At 45.8% G+C, this 21,443-nt stretch overlaps 1 protein-coding gene across 2 annotated transcripts in view; it reads right to left on the reverse strand.

The window, feature by feature from the left end:
- The window catches only part of LOC119389993 (uncharacterized), a 53,617-nt gene that overhangs the window by 24,887 nt on the left and 7,287 nt on the right, over positions 1 to 21,443 (reverse strand). For both annotated transcript variants that reach the window (XM_049414616.1, XM_049414615.1), the window contains exons 2-8: positions 14,883 to 15,171; positions 13,016 to 13,172; positions 12,659 to 12,827; positions 10,077 to 10,186; positions 8,330 to 8,883; positions 4,939 to 5,039; positions 3,135 to 3,411 (exon numbers count right to left, since the gene is read on the reverse strand). In XM_049414616.1, coding sequence (XP_049270573.1) covers positions 3,135 to 3,411; positions 4,939 to 5,039; positions 8,330 to 8,883; positions 10,077 to 10,186; positions 12,659 to 12,827; positions 13,016 to 13,172; positions 14,883 to 15,171 — 1,657 coding nt within the window. The remainder of the gene's footprint in view (positions 1 to 3,134; positions 3,412 to 4,938; positions 5,040 to 8,329; positions 8,884 to 10,076; positions 10,187 to 12,658; positions 12,828 to 13,015; positions 13,173 to 14,882; positions 15,172 to 21,443) is intronic.

The following is a 21,443-nucleotide window of genomic DNA, read 5'->3' on the forward strand; positions in this document are numbered from 1 at the left end:
CCACCTGCGATTGTTTTCCATGCGCCTGAAGTTATGTACACAAGTCTTGTTGCAAGTGCTCGTGTTGTGCCCTTTCTTGTCCCTGTTGTCTTAGCGCTTCTAATATATCAGTATGAACCAGTACCAAACTAGCTCGCCTTTCCGTTTTGCTTCAATTCCATTCCCATCGAAATGTGGCTGCCGTGGGCAGGAATCAATCAAAGCCACACACACAAGCATAGCAGCATGACACGAGAAATACGTACATCAGATTTACTTTGTTGCATCCAATAATTCATTATATATATCTATCTCCATTACATCCAGTTTTGATTGACTGTGCTCAGTTGCCTCAACATCGCTATCGGCGTTACATTTTTAAACGCCATGGTTTAAAGCAGGGTGTCGGAACGGAACGAAAATCGAAAACGAAAAAAACAATATTTTCGACCGGAACGAAAACGTAACCGAAACTTTATCTATTATTTCGTTCCGGAGTGAAACCGAAATTTTTTCAATCGTTTTTCGGTTCACGAGAAAACTTCCCAATCCGGAGCAACTGAGCTCATACACTGTGAGCATATCTCAGGGTACAGTATTAGCGCGTGCCTCAGGCAGGAATTCCAAAGCAAAGATATGTTGAAATTGTGTGAAAAACAAGAACCAGAGATGTTTATATTAACGCAAGTGGACTTTTGCGCGCCTGTCACGCAGGCCGAAGTGGAGAGGGCATTGTAGGCGCTGAAGTTTGTTACAGCGAAAGCTGTTATGAGATCACAACAGCTGATTTTGGCGCCATAGTTGTCCGCCGCCGCCGGTGTTCGTGACTGCTATCGCCTGATATAATAAAAAAATTAAATGAGAAACAAATTTCTAGGATCAGGTGGGACTTCAACCCGCGCCCTCTGCGTTGCAGTTGGGTCTTCCACCGCAGTGCCACGCTGGTGCTTGTAACTCCTTCGCAAAAATACTCTACAGGCATCATGTCGGGCAAGGAATCGTGTTAATATATGTGATATAGCGTGCCAGAAGAGTAAGATAGCAACCAGTCATCACACAATGCTAATAGCGCAAGGAGTCTGTTGTTTAATGCTTCCCACCAGTGTTGCGGAGTTGCCTCACCAGAATTGGAATGACTCCGGAATCATTCCACATTTTCGCGACCCCAGAATGGAATGGGGACAACGCTTGCAGGAATGGAATGGAAATAGAATTAAGCGCCTTTTGCATGGAATGGAATGGGAATGGAATTACGTCTCTTTCTGAAAACAGAGCACGTTTTCGTCTACGTGCTGTTTTTCAAACTTCAAACATTACTAAGTCAGCTAGAGCCTCGAAATTAACAATAAACAGTATTTTTAAAATGGCTTGGCTGATTACAAGCACGGTACATTTATAAACAATGCGCCTACTACAAACCGAGGCATAAGTTAGTGTACAAACAAATGCATTATCACAGCAGATACTGAAGGGAGAAGGGAGAAACAAATTACCCTTCGCGTTTGTTCGCGTTGATGCCCCCACACGAAAGTGGCGAATACTCTATGCACACCCTGATCTTTATCTCATGAGCAGTTTAGTACCTGACACACGTAAATACCCTTTGCGTCAAGGAAGACATTGCATACCTGCGCACAGGCCAACATAGAAAGTTCTCCTCACCCCATCCATGCTTGCGAGGCGCGCTTGAAAAGCGTGCGTGCTGACGAGCAGTGCGGTCCAGTGTTCCGTATTTCATACAAAGGCACAAGGTGCCCGAGCGGTGCACTGTTCCAACTAATATCAGCAGATCTAGAGGGTCTTATTCCCCATTAACCAAATCTTAGTTTTCTCCATATTCACGACTGCTCCAAACGCGTGGAAAAACTGCTTAGTCTTCTTGAATACTACTTTTGTCAGCATAAAAATACGCTATGTCATCATTTTAGCATTAACACATTTAAGCATAAACAATATTAAAACACCACCATTCGTTCAAACATGCTGACCATGCAAATACTATAGGTAGCGGGAGAATTGCCCCTATGTGCATTAGTAGGGTGGTTGTACTGCACAAGATATGTCACCAAGCTGCTATCCCTCGACTTTGTTAACGTGTTCTGCGTACTTTTCCAGTTCTTAATGCATCTGATGGCATCAGCTTTGTGGGGCGTTCATTCTTAACTCGATAAAACTATCAAGATGCCTTTCCTACATCGAGGAATTACAGGACTGGAATTGAACTGCCCGGCCATTCCTGGAGTGGGAATGGGCTAAGTTTTTTCATTTCGAGGAATTGAAAGGAATGGAGCTGCGACAAGTTCTAATTCCCCGCAATGGAATTGAAATGGAATGGAGGCGGCCATTCCGCAACACTGCTTCCCACCCACTGCAAAGTGCTCAGCCATAATTTATCATCATCAGTCACAGCACAAAGTGCACATAATGCCTTACTGTAGCATGTACCACGAGACTCCGAAGAATGACGAAAAATGGCATAGTGGGAACTTCTCTACTTCAGAAAAATTGGGATGATTTAGGGCGTAGTAGTTACCTTGCATGTGTACTTGTATTATTGCCCTAAGAGACTCTCCAACGGGCTCTACAAAGTCCGCTCTTCCTGCTTTCGTTGTGACTGTGCTGCGTGTTCCATGCAGGCCTGGCGATCTTTTTATCAGAAGAGCAGTCTCGCACACCAGAGAGTACACTCAATGACGTGCTGCTTCTGAGATCGTGCTCACTCCCTTGACACAAAGCATTGAGCCCACTAAAGAAATTCGTATTTGTCTTTTGAGAAAATGAATACCATGACTTTGAAATTAATATTGGTTTGTGCTAGTTGGTAGGAATTCGTCGTACAGTTACTTCAGCTCCTCTGAAGAACGTGTTTCACCGTTGTCCCACTTTCCTAAGAGGGGGGCAAGTAACTACATCACAAATGCAATATCCTTTACGATTACCTTAGCTTCAAATTTTTGCATTAAAAAAAACCGTTACGAACCGTTACGGAACAATTTTTTTCGTTACGGAACAGAAACGGAACAGAACTTTTTGCGGTGGAACGAAACTAAAACCGAAACGAAAAACATTTCGTTCCGACACCCTGGTTTAAGGTCACGACAGCGATCCGAGACAGAAAATTACCACAGACATTCAATGAACATGGCCTAGCTCACTTGTTAAGGGCAGTGCCTGGCGGCACAGATGCAGTTGTGGGCTCGGAAGCATCTGACGAACCAGCCGGTTTGCTGCTACCCATGTACAGCTCTTCCAGCCTGGCTGCTACAATGTCCTTGCCTGAGCCAGAAGGGCCACGCACCAGTATGAGGAGGCGCCCATGGGTGCTGAGGTATTGCCGAGTCCCATCGTGCTTGAGGCACGGAGCATCCACAGAGTCCAGCACTTGCCGTACAACATCTGCTGGGTAGCTGTCTGGTTCCCTGTGAGCTGTCCCTGTATGATGGGTTGATAACGTAGAAAAAGAAAAATAGTTGCTATTGTAGATTATCTTGACTGAGTGCTGATGCATTTATGGAAAAAATAAAAAGCAGGGCACACGTGCTACATGGACAAAAAAAAAGAACTCCACTGCTCATGCAGAATTTCATTCACTTTATTCATTCATCGATCATAATATGAAGAAAGAAATGCAGACCTCAGCCACACTCAGCCAGAGTGTCTCTGAAGTGTCACAAGGTACCGCAACTTTACAGTAGTTTGTTGGGGTTTATGTCCCAAAAGCACGATCTGATTATGAGAGACGCCATAGTGGAGGGCTCCAGAAATTTTGACCACCTGGGGTTGTTTAACATGCACCTAAGTCTAAATGGACACGGGCCTCTAGCATGTTGCCTCCATCGAAATGCAGCCGCCTTGGCTGTAATTCGATCTCTCGACCTTCGGGTCTGCAGGGGAACTGAGTCTGTACTCTCTATATGGTGCACAGTTTTCATACACTGTCGCACAGTGTGATTAGTGAAAATGGGCTGTGTGGTTTGGACTTCCCCCTTAACCACTAGGAATTGGTTCCCCAATAGCATTATTGTTGAACACGATGAAGGTTACTGATGTGCATCTTCGACAGAGCATATTGAAAGATCACTGCCACGTGCCAGTGAAAGTCCTAAACTATAATGTCCCTAATAATAAAAGACAAGTTGTATCTGTGATGAGTGTATATACTTGTCATGTGAAGTCGGACTTGTAAAGCACCATGCGCAAGCTTCCATCAGGGTGCCATTCGTGAAACTGCGTGTTAAATCAATATTGCAAAACCTGTTACAAGGCAACCATGGCACTGAACAGGGATAATCCTTGTGAGCTGTAGAGTACCCTTTTTTCATGAGCAGTCGATTTGTCGTAGTTCAACCTCAGTTAATACCATTGGCATGACTACACAACAAAAAAGACACGGACAACAGAGAAGAACACACCCAGCGTAAATTCATTCTTTGTTGTCCATGTCCTTTTTGTTGCACAATCGTACAAACTTGCCCAGAATGCTGTACACAGTTAATACATACATACATCACTTTTAGCTTAGTTTGAGTGTACTGAAAGGTGCCAACAAGAAACCATGTAGTATTGCCATAACTTTAAAAAAGCGTTAGTTTGTATATATGAAACCATGCTGCTCTGGTAAACTTGGCCTCCTTGGATGCCCCTTCATGTGTGTTTCATGTGCGCCCTTCATGTGGGCATTTTAGTACAGTAGTTACTAAAACCATGAAAATTCCAGAAATTCATTAAGTAGTGTGCTACTGCTTTTGTCCCTTTAGAGATTTTTATCTGTGCCTATGACAACGCTGAGATCTGTGGACCACTGACTGATGACAACGTTGTTAGTAACACGAAAGATGAACACTGAGACAGCATTTAAATGTGCTGGTGATCTTCATCGCATGCTCATAGAGACACACTTCAAAATTTAGGAGTAAAAAGGACTGTTAAGCAGTAAAAGTAAACTTGAAATTAGCTCACGCATGGTAGCAGTGTTTTGCAGGTAGCGATCAAAGGTATGATGGTCTTGTGATACACACTTCTTGTTGCCAGTTGACCACATTCGATCGCGGCCACTTAATCTGCGATATAAAAAATTAATCTGGCTATGAAATTTGGAAAATTTGGGAAAGAAAGAAGAATGGTTAAACTTCAGCGATGTCCAGCAGTAGATATTACATAATCCTAATGCGGTTGCTGAAGTATATGCTTCACCGCAAGAAGGATTAAAAGTAGAGCTGTGCGAATAGCAAAATTTTGGGTGCAAAGCGAATTCGAATATTGAAGTGTGAGTGCGAATCGAATCGAATATTTTTCAAATATTTCTCGAATATTTCTAGATATTTTTCGAATACTTCAAAGCGAAATTGCAGAAAAAATGTTAGAGAGGATTCCTAAGCATAATCTTATGAGATAGCAACATGAAAGTGATTTTTTTCACTAGGTTGATAAAGCACTGGTGGTGTGGTGTTTCATAGTTGTCTTATCAAGAATGAGGCAATGTAGAGGCCGAATTGTATTTATGTACACGATTTGGTGCAACCAAAGTGTTGCCAACAACACTTTGCACGTGATAGGCAAAGATGCTATTTCCTCAGCCTCTCCTCCTCTGTCAGGGATGACAAGAGATGTCGAAAAAGAAGAGGAAGGCCAGAAAAGAAATGAATGGAAAACGAATAAAGACAAATGGAAAAGGAGAAAGAAGCGAGAGGGGCGCGTGAGGGACGCCATCTTGGAGGGCGCGCGCGGAAGAGAACGGCGGGGAAGGCGACGGTGAAGATAGCCGATGGTCCGCGCAGTCTGGGTCTTGCCCCAGTCCTGTGGAGCGTGGAGCCTGCCGGAGTATTAGCCTCGGCGAGCAGCGGTCTTCACGATCCGGTCGTCCAGCTGGCCGGCTGTGCAGTGAGCTGCCGGGACAGGTCAGCGCTTACGCCGCCGACCTTGAACGAGCCCGGGCTTGCGGCCACCCGTCAGCCACGCCAACGGTGCCCGGGCCAGGGTGAGCTGGGACGTGCCAGGAGTGCCTGCCGGCACCAATCCCAGTTTGCAGAAGACGAACAACGCACGAGTACGTCACAGTGCTTGCGGAGCGCACTTCTACATCAACGGAGACTTCGGTATCGACGGACGCGGTGAGCGACGGTCGGGTGACATCGCGAACGATCTTCCTCGTAAGCGATCGGCGGTAGCGGACGAGATGTGAGTAGGGACGCGAGTAGAACTTGGTCATGATATGACATGTTAATTACTTGGTTTTAGAGACCTCGTTATTGCTATTTATTCCTATTCTTCTGTGTGTGTAATTGTCTTGTTGAGTGTAATGAAGTGTGTGTTTATGTCACACCTTGTCGCCTTCGTGTGTTCATTGCGCGTGCTCAAGAAAAACGTGCCGGGCGTCTTACACATCGTGACAACATTGGCGAGCCTGCCAGGATCCCTTTAAATCTGTCACGTGCCTTGGAGTGTCTTGAGCCGCGGGATGGACCTCGAACGGTTGATGTCGGCTGGACATGCCGCGGGTTTATCAGCAGAGGCTATTATGCAGTTATACGACGAGGAAAAGAAAAGATTGAGAGAGGAGCGGGCGGAAGCGCGAGAAGCCGCGAAGGAACAGGAAGAGATTTCTAAAGCAGCGGATGAACGCGCATACAGAAACCTGATGTTAGAGAAAGAATTAACTGAAAAGAAATTGCAATTGCGTGCATTGAACAGTGGGGAAGGGGCAGGAGCGGTATCATATACTGCACCCCAAAGGGTAGACAAAGTGTGTCCCCAAAAGTTTATCGCGCCGTTTGATGAAAGGCGGGATGATTTAGACGCTTACATTCAGCGCTTCGAAAGCATCGCAACTGCACAAGGGTGGCAAAAGAGCGATTGGGCAACGGGGCTCAGTATGTGTCTTGTGGGAGAAGCGTTGGCGGTCTTCAGCCGGATGCCAGCAGCTGACGCGCTAGACTACGACAAGTTGAAGGTAGCACTGTTGCAACGCTTCCGGCTGACTGCGGAAGGTTTCAGGGAGAAGTTCAGAACTTCCAAGCCCCAGGAAAATGAGACTGGTCAACAGTTTGCCGCCCGCATCTCCAATTATTTCGATCGCTGGTTGGAGATGGGAAAGATACGAACGAACATAGGCAAAGACATAGACATTGATAGGCAAAGATGCTATTTCCTCAGCCTCTCCTCCTCTTTCAACTTCTGTGGAAGCCCAACTGATGTGGCGGACAAGAGTGTGCTCCCTTCAAGTCCGGAGTTCCAAATCTGCCTCGTAGACGTCAATATATAAGAACATCTGAAATTTTGGATGCGAAAAAGATTCGACGTCCGATTTTTCGGACTTCCTGCCCAAATATCAGGCCCAAAACAGCAATAATTGAGCCCCCAACACTGCCACATCTTTCATCTCCATGTTGGAACCAGCGTTTTCTTGAGTTAATACATTTGCGACCGTAGCGGAGCTTCAAAGGCAGCTTTGCCGCAATATGGAGGTGTGACGTGAAGCATATTGAAAATCTAAGCACCACTTCCAATCGGACGTTGACTGTCTTTTGGCAAAGTTCGACCGTAACGGAGCTTGAAAGGCAGCTTTGCCGCAATACCGGGGTGTGATGAGGTGAAGCATATTAACAATCTAGGGACCACTTCCAATCGGACGTTGACTGTGGTTTGGCAAAGTTCGACCGTAACGGAGCTTGAAAGGCAGCTTTGCCGCAGTACGGGGGTGTGATGAGGTGAAGCATATTGAAAATCTAGGGACCACTTTTAATCTGACGTCTTGGCAAAGTTAGACCGTAACGGAGCTAAAAAGGCAGCTTTGCCGCAATACGAGAGTGTAATGAGGTGAAGCATATTGAACCTCTGAAGGGGTTACTTTTAATCGGACGTTGACTGTATTTGTTTTTGGGAAGTTCGAATAGTTCGAATAGTAAAATTCCAGTGCGAATAGAATCGAATAGCAAACACTATTCAAAAAATATTCGAAATTTCGAATATTTGCACAGCCCTAATTAAAAGATGAATGTTCAAAGCTGAGATCTCTGTCAGCATGCTTTTAGCTTCTTACTTTATGGCTTACGGTAACAATAGGAAGGATCACATATGCATGAAATGTGATGCAGTGAGTAGGGAAAATATGAGTATGATATACAGTGCACCTTATGGAGCTTAAATTAAGGCTCTATGGGGGTAACCTTGATTTGCAAAGTAAGCGCAATTCATTTGAAGTATGGAAAGTCTCTAAAACAGAGGTATATAGGATAAGTGATTAATTACATGCACAGGTGCTGTGGGCACACCCCATGCTCTTAGAGCACACAACTGTACACACACACAATGTGTACAGTGAAAACAATAATTGTGAAACATTAGAACTCACCTTGAAGTGTGAGCCTGGTAGTGGCCTGTGAATATAGCATCCAACCTGACAGTCTTCTTGTCTGTAATCAGAAGACACATGTCATCCGATGCATCAGTGGGAGTGCCATACACTGACACGCCGTCGGCATCCACACACATCCTTGGTGCTGCACCAGTGTCCCTCCAAGAGCGCATGTGGTTGTGCAGAAGACTGGCATGCAGCACAGCACTGCTGTACTTGATGGCCTTGGCAGTGGTAGAGCCCAAGAGAATGAAGCTCATTCGCGATGGTGGTGGAAGCTCACGGCATGCGGCTCCTTCTTCCAAAACCACTGTCTCGTCAGAATCATTTTGCACGGACATGTTGTGCAGGTCCACGGTGCACAGCATTTCATCACACTCGTGGTCATTTGCATGTCTTGAGATTGCTGTCTCCAAGCTAGCTGGTAGCTCACTACCTCCCATAAGTGCTGCTTGGGCTTCTGTGAGCTCAACAACAGCCATAATTAAATCCCCAACTGCAGCATAGCCGAGGACGGTGATTCTGTCTTTTGAACCATAAGCTTTCTTCACCTGTAGATGTTAAACAAAGAGGATGATACAACGTGATGCCTAATCTAATGTGCAGCGCATTGCAAATATGGCTACTTTAACTTCTTGAATCTGTTGGAACATGTTGAAAACCTCTATGCAAGGGCATTTCAATGTCATATGCTGGATCACAAGCATAATATTATACATCGCCCGCTATATAAATGGGAGCATGTTTTGCACGCAGCTGGCTTTATTTGTATGATTGCTTTCTCAATGACGTATTACGATAGTAGGCTATGGCATTGTAATGCTATGCGCTAAGTCACAAGTGATGTTCCAAGCCATGGTAGCTGCATTTAAATGGGGGTAGTGTGCAAGAATGCCCATGTGCCTAAATTTAGGTGCACGTAAAAAAATTCCATGAGGTTGAAATTTATGCCGACTCCCCTGCTACGAGGTGGCTCATAATCATATCGTCATGCTTTAAACACCAGAGCTTAAAGGGGTCATGAAGCACCCCTTGGGCTGATTGAAAAAACACATCCTGCGGAAAGCTGACACGGCTATGAACTGCTCTGCCAAATATTACAGTCGTGCGCGCCGCGTAATGGCCACAAGCGGACCGCGAAGTTGCCGTTTCCCCAGGCACCCTCTTTTCAAACAGAGGCCGGTTCTCACTCTCGTCGGTGGGCGGGGCGTCTGTCTGCTGTACGTCGCAAGAGACATAGCATGCTTATTGGCCGATAGCCGACGTAAATCGAGAGCGGCGTTCGGATCAGATGCGCTTCTTGCCGCGGGGTGCCGCCACTTGCCGGCGCCGCACTCCTCAGTACACGGTAGCCGCACTCGCGCAAGCGAATCACAGCGGGAGAGCGATCGCGTTTCATGACGCGCGCTGGCTAACTTCTTTCCCCCATGCCATCCCTCCCTGTCTAGCTTCCAGTGCGCTCGCCGGCACGAGAAAAGAGAGAAAGCGCTGGGAGCGTGCGCCAAACCCCTGTAACTCCGCTGATTCTTGACGGATTCGAGAAATTTTTGCGGCAATCGATTCGGGAGGCAGTACACTCCGATACTGAGGCCATTAGATCATTACTTGGAAAAGTGGTTCATGACCCCTTTAAGTTTCTTGAAATTATGAGCTTTCAAATAGCCATCTTAGGGTCTCCTCCCTCCTTGTCTCCACCCCAAACCTTTCGAGCTTTGAAGATCACCAAACAGTGGTCGGCACATACCGGTTCGCTGTGGCAGTAATGCCTGTCTCGCTCATCCCATCCAAACCAGCATAATCTTGCGATGCAGAAGGGGAAAAACTGCTCACACTGGATTGGTTTGAGCACAATACCTATAACAAAAGAAACAGATTGACTACCTGAACAACATCATTAACCCGCACAAAAATATACAAGAAATTTGGAGCTAAAGTCCAGAAAAAAAAATTCCAGTGTGCAAGTTCCAGTGCTTTGAAGCTAGAGAACAAATGATGAGTTCCTAACTTCAAGTCGGCACAGGTCCAATACTGCGAAGGTGAAGCACAAAGGTTTTAAATAACCTCAGGGAAAGGCAATGCAATCTACTGAGAATGTCAGTGTAATTTAATGAATGTCTTGTGAGAGCATAGGCTTTTACCTGTGCTCGCCTTAGTACTGCCTGAAGGGATTGTAAAATTTCAAAAGTGGCACTGTACAATTGCTGCAGCAATGCTATGTGTTAAGCACATCACAGAGCCTTCCAATACAGAACACCTCCCTCAGAATCATTCAAAGTGGGGTTATCTTTATAATTATAGAGCATAGAGACCACCTCTTGCTTAAAAAGTTTCGCCCAAAAGGTGAAGCAGTGCTGATGGCAATAGCAATTCATTAAACAGCTATACAAAAGTTATTAGGTTTATTGGCCATGCATGTCGTAATAAACATTCGCACACTGATTATATCAATGAGGATGGCATCTGCAAGCACAGGAACACAAACGTGTCGCCCTCGATAAGTGCGACCCCTGGCTTTCATGATACTGCTACATTAGCGGTCAAAATTTCAGAGACCATGGGAGTGCATAGAAAACAGCACTGTGACGCCTTCTCATGGCAGCTTGCGAAGCTCGAGAGCGTGCACTGCGCACGCGTGTCCTTTTTTACCAGCCAGTCTGCTCATTCGCTCGCTTCAAGTGAGAGTGTACCGGAATGCCGGAGAAAATGCAAGGTGCCACTTCTTCAGCCACCATGGAAGCACCAAGTGATGATATTGTGATAAAAATATGGAACTTGGACTGGCAGTGTTCGGTGCGCACCCCACTCTACGCCTTCTTCCCAGACACTCCGCGATGCGCAAAACACGCTCTGCGTCAGTTTTTCTCAAACTGACGCATCTAGCAGCATTCATTCGCGGCACTCATGCATGCTGCAACTTCTTGTGGTACACAGTGAAAGTATTTTGCACCTATTCATATGCGCAATGAAAGAAGAAACTGACTCTGCTGGTTTATAGCACAAAGCTACAAAAAAATGCACATGGGTTTCAAGAAAAACAAAAACGCGCAAAATTTGTCCTCAACTCCGGACCAGGACGAAGTTTTCGTCAAATACAAAACTTTTCAATCAGGCAAATCGCTCGGTGCTTCTGCAGCGACTGCTGTGGCAGCACCGCAGCAGTTCTGGCGATTGCTCTGGCGTTCGGATGTGCGCGCACTTGAAGCGAGCGAACGAGCAGGCTGGATGGCAAAAAAGGACATGCATGCACAGTGCGTGCTCTCGAGCTTCGCAAGCTGCCGTCAGAAGGCGCTGTGGTGCTGTTTGCCACGCGCTCCCATGGTCTCTAAAATTTTGACTGTGACTGTACATTGCGCAGCCTCTCACTTCTTTGAGATAATCTGGGTTGCAACACGAGGCACGTGGAGACCTAGGGATGTTTGCAGAGGCAGTGCACACAAGTGGCCAGCCATATTGGCTCTCTCAACCTCTGGGACTGCCACAAATTATTGCAAGATTGGGTGCATGTGCCTTTTTTTATAATGTTGCTGCTCGGAGCAATGGCCTGACCATTCAACGTCAAGTAGAAGAGGTGCGAACTTCACTGTCAATCCCCATCTACTGTGCTAATGCTCGCCTACCCCCTACTTTCTTCTCTCTCTCTCTCCTTCCTTCCTCCTCCCCCTTCTTCGGATAGTGAGTATACCATGAAAAGTGCGCAATAGGATCTTATCGCACTTGGACAATGTGCGGACACTGCACCAATGCCGATGACAGCGAATTCTCACTTGCAGTATGCATCCCTAATTGCCATTGCCGTAAAGTAAAAAGGGTGAAGTGATGTGGGCTCCCTTTTTCTTGTTTCTTTACTGTGGTGAAACACCCTGCGACACACACTCAGCTGCACACGCTAACACCATCACCGGTGAAAATAACGGCAATGGCAAGTCTGCGTGATCGTCGGCATCCCTGTTGGCTACATCTCCGATTTAGTTTCACTTTATTTAGCCCTCGTGTTTAGCCAATGAGTGTATGCTGCACACGCTATGAACAAATTTCACTGCACCGAAAATGACTCAATTTGTGCTCAGGCCGATTTTTCGAGTACCAGTCTGCTGGTCAGCCAAACTGTTCATTTGCACCATCATGACCTTTCATCAACGATACCATGTCTCTTAAAGTAACCCGCCTGTCGGTCATTCCCAAATCTCTGTAATGTCTTGCAAAAATTAGGCGTCGCAAAAAAAAAAAAGAAGAAAAGCCAGCTTGTTTCTGGTAATATTGTTGGAAATGGTCTTTTATATGTTTATCGTTGTGGCCCTGGTGCACTGGTAAAATTGAATTGCTTACCATTGTTGGCAAGCCCAGCAGATAGCTCCCTGTAACGGCACAGCAGGAACGCAGCATCCCGAGGCCTTGGCGACCATCCCATTGCGTATGGATAAATGTTTTCCCACTGCTTCAGTCTATTTTTCATGTAACTTTGGTCCAGCCCCTTGCTGTTGGTTACCGCGAGAACCTGCGGGCATGTCATCACTGTTACCCCTTTATGTCACCTATTTAGGGCCACTTCAAGCGAAAAAATCTGTCCAGTCCAGGTCTTTTGCACAAGGGGGACCAGCCACTGACTAAACAATAGATATAACATAGGTATAAACGCTTTGCATTTTGAACAAATTAAGCTAGAACTGCAATTCTGGTGCTTACCTCGGGCTTCAATATAAGGTTCTTGTCGATGTTGAGGATGATTACAGTATAGCCATACATGGCGGCTATACGCAGGTACGGGGATGTCTCCCACACACCCATGTTGGTGTTTCTGTTGATGATGACTGGTGCATTCTGCTGCATATACTCGGTAATCCTGCAACGTGCAGAGGGAAATCGGGACATGTAACCCCATTAAATTTGAGTTGAGGGCAGGGTTTTTTTGTATTTCGAATATTTCAGCTTATGTAGGTGCACACTGTGTGCCCCTATTGACTGCTGCCAATGTTGCGGCACTTAATCAGTGTATACAACCCGCAAATAAAAAAATTGGGGCTTTTAAAGGGCTCCTTTAAAGTGATTAATGTGCATAAGTTTAGTTTCCTTGGATCTGGTGAATAATAAGTAGTAGGAGGTGCAGGCACATGTACAAAAACAAAAAAATAAATTTCGGTAAACGTTAAATAAGTGTATTGTCTTTGTTTTAATTTTTATGTGCATCTGCACTTATTATATATACTACACATACAGTTAAAACTCGATTTAACGAAACCCGATTTAACAAAAGCCCTATTTAACGAAGATACCCCGATTCCCCTTCAGAGGCCATAGGGTCCAATGCTTTGACTAACCCGAAATGACGAAACAAATTTCGTGATCTGTCCTGATTTAACGAACCTTTTTTGAAAAATGAGAGGGAAAATTGATCATTTTTGGTCTGTTTTGTAGAGAACGCCCCAAAAGTTATCAATTGCAAGCCAACGGCAACATCACGGAGCACAATTCATCGAATATAAACTGCGCGGCACAAAAACAAATAATTTTGGGTTGCATTTACCAGATGGTGCCACCTAAAGTCCCTAGATTATTTTTCTCTTCCTTGCTAAGTACCGACAACCATTGAAACGTCACGAACAACTCTCATTGGCTAACGCTCGTTTTCGGTAGCCATGTTCTTCCTAACATTGTTCCCGCACCTAGTCAAATGCATCCCCCACTCACTGATGACGGGGGATAAGCAGTAGGAGAAAGGCGCGTCGTGTTTGTCCTCTGAAAGGTGCATGGCTAATGTGCACAGACATACGTGGCTTTGTCAATCTTGCAAGTTAGGAAGAACATAGTGGCAGACGCCTGCTGCACCCGGGTTGAGATAGGGCTGGGAGAGGAGGCAGTTGTCGGTACTTAGGCAAAAAGGGAAAAATCTAGGGACTTTAGTGCCAGTGGTAAAAACGTTTCGTGTCGCATGCCTCAGATGGTGTGCGCTGCGGCTTATTATTCCCGCTGCCCCTCTTCTGCATATATACCTTCGTGCTTTTACCATTCTTTCACGAACTTATTTTGAGTGCACATTGTCTTTGTGAAGCTCGGCTTGTTAAGTCTACATTCAGTCGAGCCTTGCTATCTCATGGACGTGGCTTGTGCGAGCAACTGCGCCACTCGGACGCATGTCAGACATGGAGCCCCACAAGAAACGAAAAAGGCTTGCCCTCAACGACACTAGTTGTTGCTCCATACACCCTAGAGGTGTCGGTCGCTTCTGAAGGCTGCCATTTCATTTTTGGCTTATTTATGCTACTCAAATATGATGCCACGGTAGCTTTCCGGATGCCGCTACACTATGTAATCAAATGTACCGAATTAAGTGACCGCAAAATGCCTCTTTCGATTGGACAAAGTTCCCAATTTAACGAAATAGTTTGTGGCTCCCCTCAGTTACATTAAATTGAGTTTTAACAGTGTGTGTGTGTGTGTCTATATATATATATATATATATATATATATATATATATATATATATATATATATATATATATATAGAGAGAGAGAGAGAGAGAGAGAGAGAGAGAGAGAGAGGCAAGCATGGTACTTTTGCATGCACAGATCATGCGACTGCTTCAGAGTCTCCTTGGTCCTGGGTGGAGCCAAGGGCGTCAGGAACATCTTGTCGGACCAGTATATGCGGCTGCCCGGGTAAAGCTCGTGGAGCCGTGTGGCCACTGTCCCTTTGCCCGACCCGGGAGGTCCGCGTGACAGGAACAAGATGCGGCCGTGACTGCGCAGGAACTCTATCGTGTCATCGTCCACTAGGCAGGGGAAGTCCACTATGTCCAGGACGTCAATGTCATCCGTGAACACTATCTTGCCCACACTGCCATCTGCAAATAAAATGCTCACGTACGTGATGGCGCATTTTGGAGAGAAACCTAGCGCATGTCTTTAATAAAACTTGGAGGACACTTGAAACACTTGAAAACTTGGAAACTTTAAGCACAGAAAGCATGGTCAGTGGAGGAAACAAATGCCGGCAGCGCCACGGCCATGGGCTCCATGCTGCCGCTTCATGGCGGTTCCCAGCCATTGAGCTGCTCTGGGCCAGAACGACGCACTTGCCGGGGATGAGGCTCCAAAGGGAGGTGCTGTCGATCGCCACACAATATATCACAATTTACATCAGGAAGCAAAACATTTGATTGATCTTGTGAATGATCACGGGCAATGAAATCAAGTGCGCAGTATATCAAGAACGAAGATTTTGTGTCTTTCCCGTGCACCGTGAGATCGTAAGGTTGGTTTACCAATCGCCCTTTGTTAAACTGTGAAGAAAGCAGGCAAAACAAGGAAGCACTACTTTCTCTGTCCATTGCACAAGCCGTTAAACCGATCAAAATATTACGATCAAGGAAAGTAAGCATATGTGCCGAACTTCGTTGGAAACATGTTACGCGTCTGTTTATTCAACGTGACGTTTATTTTCTACATGCACTGCTTTGCAGAACGGCCTCTTCAAGACCTTTCCGTAAAACGCTGAAGAAACCAACATCATCATCATTCTTGATGTTGCTATTTGGCACTTTGTGTTGGAGTCCTTCAGCTGACGCAAGGAAACAGCATATTATGTGAGATATCTACTACCACCCCTCCTTTCCCCCGCTACCCCCAGAAGAAATCTTGGGTGCGCTACCTCACGATCGTAAAAAAACAATGGCCAAAAATTCATTCTGTCTGTCTTTTATGTCCGAATTAAATGTGCCCACAGGTTATCCCTTTCAGGGTATTTCAGCTAAAAAGCACCAAGTATTAAAAAAAAAACATGGGTGCTACGCATCTCGAATTGATGCAGTGTTGTTCTGAGTCTTATAGAGCACATCAGGATATTTTTTCCAGTCCACCAAGCTTGGTAATTAACAAATATTGCTTAATTAACTTTTTAAATAGTAACTCTAGCGAAAAATCTTCAGTACTGAAGTTGTAGCGCTTGTTCAAAAACATCGGAATTTTTAATCTATGCTAAGACAATTCCCCTGCTTAATTTTTTTCCAGCCTTTCTTCAAAACGCGCGAATTTAAAGAAATACTATGTGACTGCCGCCTAACGCACGGTGCTTTTAGTGCCCTCAAATGTAAGTTGAACGAATTATCAAAGACTGCTCCGCATGGAGGTCGATTGAACAGGCTATCGGTTACTGCGATAGACGTTAAGTGATGGCAGGAACGTACTGTCTCAAAAAAAAAAAAAAGAAAAAGAAAATCTTCGACGAGAAAGCGGCCGCCACCACGTGTGAGTGAATCTTTTATCTCGCTCCTTCATCACGCTGTCACCCTTACCGCTTCCAATGTGTTTTTTCATTGGTGTGAAAGGAAAAGAAACAAAAAATGCCTACGCTGTACCATACCAGGGGCATAGGCAGAAATTTTTTTTTGGGGGGGGGGGGGGGGGCGCCTCCTTGATCTGAAGTGGGGGCCGGGCAAGCAGATGTGGTCAAGTGTCATTTTGGGCTCTGTATGCCATAGCAAAAAAAAATATATATATATATATATATATAAAAATAAAAAAAAATAATAACCGAGGGAAAATCTCCTGGATACGCCACTGTACCATACGCTGCCTGCGGCCTCGTCTAAGGCATTTGCACGTGGCGGCCGCTTTTTCATTTAGGAAAGTTTTCTCTTAAAACGGTACGCCCCTTTTTTCGCTAACGTCCATGCCACAGTCAGCGACAGCCCGTTCAATCGACCTCTGTGCGCGGAGCAGCTCTTGATAATTCGTTCAACTCACATTTGAGGGCACTAAAAGCGCTGCGCGTTAGGCGGCATATCACGTGGTATTTTTTAAAGTGCGCGCGCTTCAAAGAAAGGCTGGGAAGAATTAAGCAGGGCAAGTTATCTTAGCATACATTAAATAATCCGACGTTTCTCAACAAGCGCTACAACTTTTGTATTGAAGATTTTTCGCTAGACTTACTATTTAAAAAGTTATTAAGCAATCTTTGTTAATTACCGAGCGTACCGGATTGGAAAAAAAAATATCCTGACGTGCTCTATATGGCTCAGAACAATACTGATGAACCAATTTGAGATGCATATTGCCTACCTTTATTTTTTTATTACTTGGTGCTTTTTAGCTGAAACACCCTGTATACCGTATCTGTGAGGAAATTTGTGCCAGCAGCTGCAACAGCCACTCTCCGCAACGCACGTTACATAGTTTCGGAACGCCTCCAACTGATCGCTTACTTCTTTGGCCACCGCGGTGGCTCCATCGGTAATCTAACCCAACACATGGGGCAGTCAAAATATTTCCACAATGTTGGTTGAGCGTGCTGATGTTACGACCTGAATGCTAATCAACTTCGAAGTAGGACCCTCGCGCGCGCACACGCTTGCTCCGTCTGCTCCTGTTGGAAGCAGCGGTATAAAAGGCCTAATTCGTTAGAAATATCTCGGAGCTCAGCAGTAGCATTCGCTCGTAACGCGCCTATAGCCACACATCGCCTGTCGTGCAGCGATTCCTCGCCGAAAATAACATTCCGATCGTCCCTCAACGACCGGCCGCGCACTCTCCTCCAAGTGACATTTCCCCTACTCTGAAAAATGGGCCTCAGGGGAAGTTTTGCAACGGTGAAGGACATCAAAGCGAATGCGACTGTCAAGCTCCGACAGATTCCGAAATAATAAGCCTCCTACCGCTGCTTCCAACAATGACAGCCACGGAGCAAGCGTGTGTGCGTGCAAGGGTCGTACTTCGAAGGTGATCGTAACATTAGCACGCTCAACCACCCTGCCGGACACTTTTTGACTGCCCCTCGCATATGTGGCGACATGCAGTTGTTTCCAATTTACAATTGTGGAGCGTTGACACGGATAAAATTTAGGGCACCTCGCCTGCATGAACTGACAAAAGCAGTAACAACTGACGACGTGTTCGCCACCAAAACAATTCACTCGAACTAAAACACGCGCAGCATTTAAATGGATGCAATCGAAGCGTACTTGGCGAAGTCGCTAGGTGCGGATCCAGCCACAATAACACGACAATCATAAAACAAAGCATACATCAAGTACGCACGTACCACAGCTGACATCCCCATGGGACATCGGCATCCCATCGGTGAAACGTTTTCGACTCGACGCCATATTTGATCGTCTGCGCGGAGCGCTGCTCGCAGCGTTTTGTCGCACTGTGGATTCGTCAGATTACTAGCTATGACGACTATAAGCGGGATACGTTGCGCACATGACGTCTACACGACAGCCACACCGAGCCCGATCAAATGAACAAGCGGGAGAAAGCGATATCGCGAGTATACAGCTATAGCTATAGGGCGGGCGTGTCGCCCATGCAGCTAGAAGAGCGCTTATATCGGTGGACGTTATTTGAGCGAGATATGCACTGTAAGTTGCCCCTCCACGTTCCCATTGTTTCCCAGCGAACCCGATAATGGCGCCGCGATTAGCGCTTCCGTCGGTAAGCTCGAGTGGGGGGGAACCGTGCCTTTCGCATATATTCTCGGCGCTTGTCCGACGCCGGTGCGCATCGCATGAGGTGCTCCCGCTGTTTCAGACTCGGTAAGTTCGTATCATACACAAGCGGCAGTTTTAAACGTGGACATATCATGTGATACATGCTGAAATCGTTTATAGGCAAACACCTGTAAACGATTTAACCGGTGAGCTCAGCTATTATGACATATCCCGGCCGCGGCGGCCGCCTTTCGATTGAGGCGAAATGCTATAGTGGCCCGTGTACGTATATATATATATATATATATATATATATATATATATATATATATATATATATATATATATATATATATATATATATATATAGGTGCACGTTAAAGAACCCCAGTTGGTCGAAATTTCCGGAGCCCTAGACTATGGCGTTCCTCATAATCATACCGTGGTTTTGGGACGTAAAACCCAAACAATAAATAAGAAATGTCCGCAGAACGCTTCAGGTCCTTGAGAGATGCGTACATTATTATTCTAGATATATAATAACATACAAACAAACACAATAAAACAAGTCATCGTGGTTGCACAGTATAGATTACGGAATTTCAAACAATGACAGACAGAGAGAGAGAACAACTTTATTAAAATAAACGAACCCCAGTCCGGGTCCACTAATAAAAAAAGGCAATGCTTAGCCATCAAACAATGAAATATCCGCGTTGAAAAACGTAACCGGTTAGTCGTAAGCTACTTGCAAGTCAAATAGACACAGCTTGCTCCTATTTTGCACGTCAAAATAGCGCGGAAAATCTCTCTTCATGGGTGCGCCAAATGTTACACAAGATTGTTCTCAGCGAAAAATGCGTTGACACGCTGCATTCATTGTTTCACTTTAGTGTCCCTTTAAAGGGACACTAAAGAGAAACAATGAATCAGTTTAGATTAATAAATTGTACTCCGAGAACTCTAATGTAGTTAGTCTAGCCGTCATAGGTTTATTAAAGGAGAAAACGAAGTTCAAAGTTTCATTTTTAAATTTCGCGCCGAAATCTCCGCGCGTGACGTTACGGATTTCAAAGTGTACTTATCGTATTTTCGCGCCATTGGCCCAACGAAATTTCCTGAAACTTGGTATGTTAAGTCTATGGCCCCCTCAGATGACAATGTACTTGATTTTTACCGATTAGGAACTACAGTAAAACCTCGGTGATACGAATATCGTGGGGTTACCAAAAATATTCGTATCATCCGAAATTCGTATCACCAGAAAACATGGAAAATTAGTATGCGACAAAATAAAGTTGGCATACGTTTTGATTTAGTGTTTCTCAGGGCCACGGCGACGTCATGAACAACTCTGAATGATTGCCAGTAAAGTTTTTAGACGTCAACGATCATAGTTGTACTCGTAAATGTATGACGCATGCGCGCGTGTGTAATTAATGAACCCGATGTGTTGTGAACCGTAACCGCTAGTAGCCCCTTCCTAATCTTACTACGCTTTTCTGCATGATACCAAAGTACTGCTGCGAAAGTGACTTAAGAAGCGCTTTGCAGGCGATAGAGGCCAAGCTGCTCGCCAAGACCGTCCGCTTCGTCTCTTGGGGTCTTCATCCACCTTTCATGGGACTTCATGACGGACCCGCAGCACAAGTTTCAGTCTTGTTTCATACAATCGACGTGGCAGGCACGTGTTAACACTGTACAAAGACGCTGCTGTCTCGAGCACAGGAGCACGCGTCAACGTGTCGGAAAAAAACAAGCGCGACGTCAACGTCATTTGTAATGTCAACGCGAAAGCGCATAAAGACCTCCAAGGTCCGCGCGCATTATCTCGGAGGCAACGACGCACCGTTGATGGTCGCGCAGCGCGCATGCCCGCGCATGCCCGCGCCCGCGCGCGACTGCCGTGTCTTCTGCGACCGCGCTGGCAGCACCTTTATATAAACGTTGCCTTTTCGCACGTGTGCGAGCGTACGTTCGTATAAAACGTCGCGTGGTGCAAATCGGTTCGCAACAACCGTACACCAATACATTGCAGGCTAATGGGCCTTGGCCGGGACTACAGAAAAATTCGTATCGCCGAGGTTTTACTGTACGTAGGCCCTATAGTAGGCGCCGTCAAAATATGTCACGTCACTGCGAGTGGTGCGGAAACTTCAAGGTGGCGTCGCCACCCACATTTTCTTTTTGCGCGTTTTCCCGCTTACTAAGCGTCTTCTCGCCGCAAGTGTGGTGTTTTTGGTATCGTGCAAGAGTAGTTTACTAATACGAGAAAAATCGTTTTGATCGTGGGCGGAGCCACCAACTTGATCTGGGGGCCTCCGGCTCCCCAGATTCGAGTTCCTCGGGACTCCAATAAAGTTCTTGTCATGCCATGCTCTTTAGTGTCCCTTTAAGGCGCAAGATTACAGCCTTGCCGGTTTTTGACGATAATGTCGGCTGAGCACCACTGCTGTTGCATTCCAAGACCTGATACTTCCCATTTTTACCCCCGGAAATACACAAAGGTAGGGCGCTGTAGAAAGCACGCCATCGCTGCATCTTTATTTTGGCCTCCATCGCGAAGCTTGTTTTCATACGAACTCAGCCAGGGGAAGAGACTTTGCCCCCCCCCCGCCCACACACACACACACACACATCCTAACGCGGAACCCTGCGCACGTGGCACGCCTATGTCCGCATTCGTC

This window comes from Rhipicephalus sanguineus, chromosome 4 (genome assembly GCF_013339695.2).
Source record: "Rhipicephalus sanguineus isolate Rsan-2018 chromosome 4, BIME_Rsan_1.4, whole genome shotgun sequence".
In the NCBI taxonomy this organism is placed as follows: Eukaryota; Metazoa; Arthropoda; class Arachnida; order Ixodida; family Ixodidae; genus Rhipicephalus; species Rhipicephalus sanguineus.